The following is a 9,040-nucleotide window of genomic DNA, read 5'->3' on the forward strand; positions in this document are numbered from 1 at the left end:
ATTAACCTTCCTATATAGGCCCCCAAAAAAACTATTTTTTTCCTGATAAAAGAAGGCTACAAGCTGTTTTATTGATTTTATAAAATAGACCTAATCCACTCGGAATAGAACAGTTATGTAGAACGTGAAAATGATCGATCTTGTTTACCACGACCATCCTCGTCCTCACAAGCTGGAAAGGAAAAAGTCAAAAAGAAAAAAAAGAAAAAAAAAGGGTCTTTTCAGAAGTTTTAAATAATCATTCTTCGGAGATTTGGGATGATATTTTTCTTTTAATTTAATTGAAGTGGTAAATGCAATTTGGCCCCGAACTATGAATTGAAATTGAGTTTACTTCCAGAACTTAAAATTTTGACAGAGTACTCCCAACCTAACCCCGAAGTAAGCAAAGTGAATCTTAGACCATATTCCGGCTACATTTCCGGCCAAAACTTGTCACATGCTGCTCGCATGCATGCCAATTTGGAGAGGACAAAATTGTCAAAGGAATTGAAAAACATTAGGGCACCTTTGAACCATAAGTTCACTGAGATGACCAAAACAGAAAAACGAACAGAAAGGACAATTCTCAATCAGATCGTATCTCTTCCTTAGCCTCTTCTTCGCCATTTTCAGAGTTGCACCTACATATTTGAGTACGAACTAAAACAACAAGAAGTACATGGTATCATTCTAAGGCCATAAAGCTATGCTGAAGGTCTAACGGAATTTTTACCTCATTCGATTAGATTCCAGACGACAATGGCTTTAGCAAAAATTGAATGTCCGAGAAAGTCGCGCATTCATGGAATTAAATTGCCAAGCATTCCTTTCTCACTTGCTTCCATGATGATAAGTGCCCTAATTTTTGCAAAATTTCAATTTTTATTTATTTTTATAGATTCTTCCCTTACGATAATTTTGCCTCTTCAAATTGGCATGTGAGCGGCGTGCAACATGCTTAGAACGGGGTACTATGCAAAATTTTGATGGTCGGGGACATATTCAATTTCACCCCCATAGTTGAGGCGCAAAGTGCTTTCAACTCAACTCACAGTCTTTATCCATCTATACTATAGTAGTTAAATAGAAACGTGGAATGTAAAACAAAAAGAAAATCTCCTAAAGGAATAAAATAGACCATTATTATTTTTTTTTTGAGGAAAAAAAGACCATTATTGATGGATCTTGTCTACCGCAAAACATAAGTCAGAAAGCGTTCTTCCAAGATTCCCAAAGGAAATTAAATAAATGAGGAATCGGAAAAATAAAATAACCAAATATAAGTCACAAAAACCCTCAAATCCAGAAAAACATCTAGGAGAAGAAAAGGAGATTAAGTCGAGATATCAACACTTTGCTAGTTTTTCTTAAGTAACCTTACTTATCCAGATTGGAGAATTCTTGAAGGATATATTAATCCGAACACTCTTGCGATCTATCCATTGAAACGGGTCTTCAGTACAAAACTTACTTCCCGATAAATAGATACAAGACTCTTCCAATATATAAAAGATATCCTGAGAGCATCTACAATAGGGGAGGTCCCATTTCCCAGTTTCGGAGGCCCCCCTAGGCTCCACGGCAAAGAAACTGGGACAGGCAAAAAAATACTCTCTTTTTCAATGTTGATCCCAGGTGTAATCCCGCAAAATAATTGCTTGTGGATCGCACTCGTCTTCCAGTAGAGCCAACTTTTGCCTAATATTTAATCGGCCAATAAATGATAGACATCTCATAATCTCTCCGAAATATATATATATATATATATATATATATATATATAAAACATCCGGATCCAGAATAATAGCGTTCAGTGGCACTGGCCTAGGTTGAATTAGAGCACATGTAGACTTCAAATTTGGAGTGAGGAAAAATTCACAGGCCTACTTCGGACTTGTGCCCATTCATAACTCAAAAGCTTAAGCTAATGAATTGCTAGACCATTGTCTCTTATGAATCTATGGATTTCCTCTCAACTTTTTTCATATGAGACTATTTTCAACACCTACCCTCACCATTCTCCATATAAGAGAGAAATCGTCCCAACAATTCTCCTCATTCTCGATATGTGGAGAACTTCGAGCCGGGCTTCCACTTTCGGACTCAGATACCAATTGTTAGGTCCTTCACTAGCCACGAGTTCCACGCTCGGGCCTTGGTGTGGTGTGGGTTTCCATGCATAGCGTGTGCACTTCCCTAGGATCATTATCTTGGGCTCTAATACCATTTGTTAGGAAAAATTCACAGGTCTACTTCGGACTTGGGTCCATCCGCAACTCAAAAACTTAAGCCAATGAATTGCTAGACCATTGTCTCTTATAAACCTACGGATTTTCTCTCAACTTTTTCATGTGGGACTACCTTCAACACTTACACTCACCATTCTCCATATAGGAGAGCAACCGTCCCAATAGGAAGAGCAGCTATTATATATAAATAAGACACAAGATTCAGCTGCAAAGCCATAGTGTATATCATGGCAAGCTCAAACATCCCTTGCTGTGTTCAGTTTATATTTCTAGCCATCCTCGTATCAACAACATGCTGCTTCGGGGAATACCAACGAACAAATAACGAGCTTAGGCCACGATACGATTCTGGGGATTCAGCATCCAACGAACTTGCACTGCATCTGCATCAGATTTCGAGTGATTCTCCGAGTCAACAGGCACTTCCAGTGAGATCGACACCTTCCTTTTCCTCTTTCTATTTTCACTTAAAGGGAATTCAATCTTTTAACTGCATGCATGTATGCTGCACATGTATAATATGTACAGTTCAATCAACAGAGTTCTTGCGAAACAATGTTCTTACATGCTCAGAAACGTCTTCTGCCCCAAACTAACTGTTGCTGTAATTTGTTCACCTATTGAACATACGCATTAAGGATGAACGGAAAATCGTTTTCCAAATAAAAGTCAAACAATTAATCCCAGCTTATATGAATTTCGCATTTGGCTAGGGTGATTACTCGTGTGGAGGGAGGAGATGTGCATCTAAAGACGATGGTGCCAGTCACACTCTGCAGAACAGAGTTTTGAGTACAAGGAACAAACATAAAAGGAGAGACAACAATAACTACCCTCACGTATAGAATAACTGCAGAACTGCTATTGCACACCTGTCCTACAAACCTTAAAAATAGCTACTAAAAGTAACAGTAAAAGATAATGCAACCTAATAACTTAAATGCAGATAAGCACAACTGCTTAATAAAGCAGAACGACAAAAGATAAAATTAACACAGCAGCTTCTGAGACATATCAGCATTTAAAACCAACAAACTCCTCCTTAGATCAGATGCTGCTGCAAACTTCAATCTTTTTCAATCTAATCACCCTTGCTTTCTGTCCCAAGCAAGTCATCAACATAAAGAGATATGACCACCATGTTAACATCAGCCCCTTTAACATGGAGCGTGGATTCACTCAAGCCTTTTTCAAAGCCTAAGTTCAGCAAGTGTTCATCCATCTTGTTATACCAAACTATGGGAGTCTCGTTCAGTCCATAGATCTTCTCCTCATGTCTTGGTCTACAAGAGCCTTCTGGTTGCTTAACATAAACAACACCATTTAAGAAAACAGAATGCACCACTGGTCTGGCTTTGTTTACTGAGCCAGCAAGATCTAGTTTTGTCTTGGGCTCTATAATGGCCAACTCCTCTTTCATTTCATCCATCCTTCTTAGATTGGCTTTTTCTTCACATCCTGCAGATTCTAAAACAGCAACTTTGCAACTTTGACATTTGTTTGCAAGTGACCTTGTCCCTTTAACAAATTGATCATCCTCCACCTTAGACTTCATCTTCAATGGATCCAAAGAAAAAAACTTATTATTCATTGGAATTTCAAATAATTTCTGATCCTTTGAATCAGAAATCAAACACTTTTTCTCCTCAAACATCACCTTGTATCCTTTTTCTACAAGCTGACCAACACTCAACAAACTTTGGGCAATCTTAGGAACATACAAAACCATAGATATCAATTTTGTACCAACACAACTCTCTATTTGGACAGTTCTTTTACCCTTCACTGCCAAGTACTCTCCATTCTCAATTCTTACTCTTGCTGTTATCTATCAAGCTCCCTAAAGAGCTTCTCATCACTTGTCATGTGGTTAGTACAACCACTATTGACAAGCCAACAACCATCTGAAACACGTGAGCTAAAACAAGAAGCAACAAAGAGTTGTTCTACCTCTTCTTCAACTGCAGTTTGTGCCTCACCTTGCGGTCAAGTCTCCTCCTCCTTGCAAATGATCTCAGCATGCCCCAACTTTTGACACTTCCTGCATCTCATGTCAGGCTTCCTTCAACACTTATAGTGTAAATGATTTCTCTTTCCACAATGCTGACAAGGAGGATGATTTCCCCCTTTATTGCTGTTCTATCTTTCTACTGCAACAATCTCGGAAGCATTGCCATATTCTTTCAACTTCTTTCCTTTTCCACCAAAACTTTGATGCATTTTGGCTTGCAAAACTCCTTCAACCATCCCTTGTTCAACAATTCATTTTCGTCTCATAATACTTCTCTGCTCTTGAGCCTGCAAAGCACTAAGTACTTCAGCAAGTTTGATGTCAAAAAGTTTCTTAGTGTTCTCCAATGAAACAATAGTTGCCTCGAACCTTTCTAGTACAGAAACCAAAATCTTTTGCACCAGCCTGTCATCCTTGATATCAGTTCCTAACACTCTCATGTTGTTAGCAATCTCCACAAGCCTATCAGCAAACTCCTTCATAGTCTCTCTCTCTTCCATCTGAAGCCTTTCAAATTCTCTCAACAAATTTAACACTTTCATACCTCGAATCTTCTTATCTCCTTCATATTCTTCCTTCAAATAATCCTAGATAGCTTTTGCTGACTCAAGCTTCATGATTCTGGTGAAGATAGTGGGTGACACAGCAGCATAAAGACATGATTTTGCCTTTGCCTTCTTGGTCTTCTTCTCCTTGTGCAGCTTGATCTAAGCCATGGTTGGATTGTCAGGAAGGGGAGCCACCTCGTAGTCTTCTTCCACTGCTTCCCACAAATCACAACCTTCCATAAAAGCTATCATCTTCACAGCTCATGCTTGATAATTCTCCCCATCGAACACAGGTGGTGCCATGGCAGAGAATCCACTCCAACCTGCCTCCATCTTGCCTTGAACTTCTATGGATGCAGTCAAAACACTCGATCAACCTCACAAGTTTCTCACCCATACAGGTCCCTTAAGATCAAGGGAGCTCTGATACCACTGTTATTTATTTTATTGTTTCTGCAGCAAACTCATTCACACACTCACACAAGGATGGAGAGATAGAGAGAGAGGTGAAGGAATAAAGAAAATGTATAGTCACACTCTGCAGAACAGAGTTTTTGAGTACAAGGAACTAACATAAAAGGAGAGACAGCACAGAAACTGCCCTCACGTACAGAATAACTACAAAACTACTACTGCACACCTGTCCTACAAACCTTAAAAATAGCTACTAAAAGTAACAGTAAAAGATAATGCAACCTAATAACTTAAATGCAGATAAACACAACTGCTTAATAAAGCAGAACGACAAAAGATAAAATTAACACAACAGCTTCTGAGACATATTAGCATTTAACACCAACAGAAGCTCAGCTGATTATAACTTTTGAAAACTCTTCAAGTTATGAAAATCTCATACAACCACATTATACATAGACGCACGTGCACACAAAGGAGAAGTTTGAACTCATAAATATGTCAAAACACATTTTATTCGCAGCGGAATACGCAAATCTGCCTCTGATTCCACCGTCACTGCAACCAGAGGCAGACTTCTCTTATGGAGCCAACTTCGCCTCAGGAGGAGCAGGCGTTCTCAACTGGACTAATAGTAACTTCAATATGGTAAGCATCTCAATCCTTCTTTTTACTTACCAAAAAAAAGAAAAACCCTCTTTTTATTCGGGAAAATCTTTAAATGGGAGTTTCTTTCCGGTAAAATATGGCTTCCTACCTAACCAAAATATATATATATATATATATATATATGGCTTCCTAACACTCCTAACATTCTCAAATTAATCACGCTGCATATATATATAATTATATATAGAGCTCCTTGATTTCTTGCATTTTCAGAGATTTGATTTTTATTTTCTTTTATTTTCTTGTTTGCTATGCCAGATCAATTTTATGGAGCAAGTTGGCCAATTTAAAGATATGGCAAGGAGACTGAATGCAACATTAGGTCCCACTAAAACAAGGGAGATTTTGGGCCAAGCTGTCTACTTATTCAGCATCGGTGGCAATGACTACATCTACTATTTCATTGACTTTTACTCGGAAGGCCAAAGCTCCACTCAGTCGGACCAAGAACAGTTTGTCAAAGCGATAGTTGGCAACACGACAAATGGACTCATCGTGAGATACTCATTATTATCGAGATAGTAATAGTTTTAAATGAGTTCCAATAAATCTGATAACAAATAACTAAGATTATGTACGATATATTGGGATTTGATCCTGAACCAATATCGACTACCTTGTCTGTGCAGGAACTTTATGGATTGGGGGCAAGGAAAATCGCATTCCAGAACGTGGGGCCAATGGGATGCCTTCCCCTTTTCGAAATGGACTATCCTGAATATAACGGGAGTTGCATCCCGGTGCTACTCTCAATGCCCATTTTACATAACAAGGAGCTCTATGAAACACTCACGGATTTGGCTGAACGTTTAGAGGGATTCAAGTTCTCGGTTATGGATTACTTGCCTTCCCTTTATGATAGAATGATGAATCCTTCTAAGTACGGTAAGCATATCAACAAACCGTCTGTTTATATATAAGTTCTTTGGATCAATCATGTCATCAACATCTAATATAATTAAGGATGTGTCTTATGTAACGAATGCAATTGAATTCTAGCTTTTAATGTGGAAAAGTTCATTCTGTTCTGTGAAATTGTTGAAATGACATCAGAGCACTGCCAAATATAATCTGAAAACATCAACTTGTACACAGCAACCATGGTATTTCTTTGTCTCGTAGGCTGTATATATGTTCTTCATATTTTGTGACATTTTTCCAATTCTTCAAAATTATGATAGGTTTCGAGATCGGGAGAGCCCCATGCTACGGCAAAGATTGCAAAGATTACCAGGGACCTCGGGGATATGGCTCAGGAAATTATAACCTTTGTGAGTACCCGAGTGCGTATGTTTTCTTCGATGCCGCTCACACGACTCAAAGAGCCAATGAACAGTTGGCCAAGCTCTTATGGGACGGGGATCCTTCAGTTACAAGACCTTATACTGTGAAGCAACTTTTCGAGGAAGACTAAGGCTTTACTTATTCCAATGCAATGATAGACTATCACCGTCAAGGAACGAGGGAAAGAAAAAGGGGGATGAGGTAGTGGTTGATGTGAATCATACCCTACATCGTCATCGAATTCTCAAATAAATTGATTTTTATGTGATTAAAACCTGGGTTATGGCTTCTGGTGTCAGCTCCAGTGACTGATGGGAAGCTTTTGTGATTGAATTGGATTTCTTTCGTAATAATATAGATAGGTTGGAATCCCGTGCTAATAATACCTATCGTTGAAAACCAATTTAATTATTAGGGAACGCTGGAGCTTAAAGCATTTTTTCGTAGTAAGGAAGGTCTGTTTATTATGGTGGAATGGAATGGGTTTAATTGATCAATGAAATGTAACTAGTTGAATACCCTTGTATTGCACGGGAATCATACAGAAATCTCTTAACTATTTTGGTAGAGAAAAATATTATAAATAAATGCATGAATTAAAAACTCATAGAAAATCAATGAAAATAATAGAATTGAATTAAAATATATGAACAAATATATCAATCAAAAGAAAATGAAAAATTGTCGTACAAATGCGTGAAAAGATGAATTAAATGAAAATATGCGAGCAAATATATCATCATAGAAAGTAATAATTTCTCCAAATAACATCTCATAATAAAGTATGTGAAGAAAAAGCCGGATGAATCCTTTTTGAAACGATCAAATTGACATAGATCGATCAGTATTGGTAGTATATGAGCATGCAACAACATCTATATCTATATATTATGTAATTTAATATACTCTCATGAGACTCTCTCAGAACTTTCCTTTGAATTGGCCAGAGTCTTCCGTTTGAATCAATGATGAGTGCCACATCAGCGTCTTCAACTCCTTATGAAAAGTCTCTTCATGTTCCTATATTAAACATGCACATACATTTAACTAATGAAATATACGAAAAATTTGAAAAACCGTATTTCGTGATCTCCATCATTCTTTTTTTTGGTAAAACATGATTTCCATCATCAACAGTACTTTAAATCGTCATGCTATTGAAATTCTAAAATATATCTCACAAAAAAATTAAATAAAATGTATAAATGAAATTGCTCAAGCAACGCGCGCAGGTGCAGGAAGACTAGTATATATGAAAACGAAGCGTGAGCCGAATTCTCACTCAGTCACATTATTAAAAGTAAGATACGAAGCTCTCAGCCAAATTCTTATGCCGCCACATCATCTAAAATAAGAAACATAGCTCTCTCATTTTCACATCATCACTTATGTATTAAGAAAATTTTTTATCATTAATTATAGAATATTTCTCTTTGATATTCAATGGAATATACAATCTTACATTATAGGAATATGTAATTTTAATACAATGGAATATATAATGTAATTTTATATTGACAACTACATATATAATCGAAAAATGCACAAATCCGGCTGCTCATATATGTGGCAAGTAAATTAAAAAACAATGAAAGTGTTTTCATATGTGCTACTCATACCATTTTTATACTGACAAATACATATATGTGTAGCCATTTATGTATACTACAAGAATTATATCCATATTCATTAAGAATATATGTATATATAATAATCTGCGGCAAAAAGTGATCATATAAAAGAGGCAATAAGAAGAAATTATTTGATTCACGATATCGAACGTATATTTTAAATCACATTATTAAAAAGAGATAATATATTTAACAAAAAAAACTAAAAATCATTAAAAAGGTACATCTATATAAATATATATATTCTTCATT

General features: G+C 36.8%; 1 protein-coding gene across 1 annotated transcript; it reads left to right on the plus strand.

Moving 5' to 3' along the window:
- Positions 1–5,702: 5,702 nt before the first annotated feature.
- On the plus strand, positions 5,703–7,486 carry LOC116211032 (GDSL esterase/lipase 4-like). Its single transcript, XM_031545223.1, has 4 exons — positions 5,703–5,852; positions 6,132–6,368; positions 6,503–6,758; positions 7,055–7,486. Exons 1-4 carry the CDS (start codon positions 5,703–5,705, stop codon positions 7,285–7,287), a joined length of 876 nt encoding a protein of 291 aa, XP_031401083.1. The 3' UTR covers positions 7,288–7,486.
- The last annotated feature ends 1,554 nt before the right edge of the window (positions 7,487–9,040 follow it).

Source organism: Punica granatum, chromosome 6 (genome assembly GCF_007655135.1).
Source record: "Punica granatum isolate Tunisia-2019 chromosome 6, ASM765513v2, whole genome shotgun sequence".
Classification (NCBI taxonomy): domain Eukaryota; kingdom Viridiplantae; phylum Streptophyta; class Magnoliopsida; order Myrtales; family Lythraceae; genus Punica; species Punica granatum.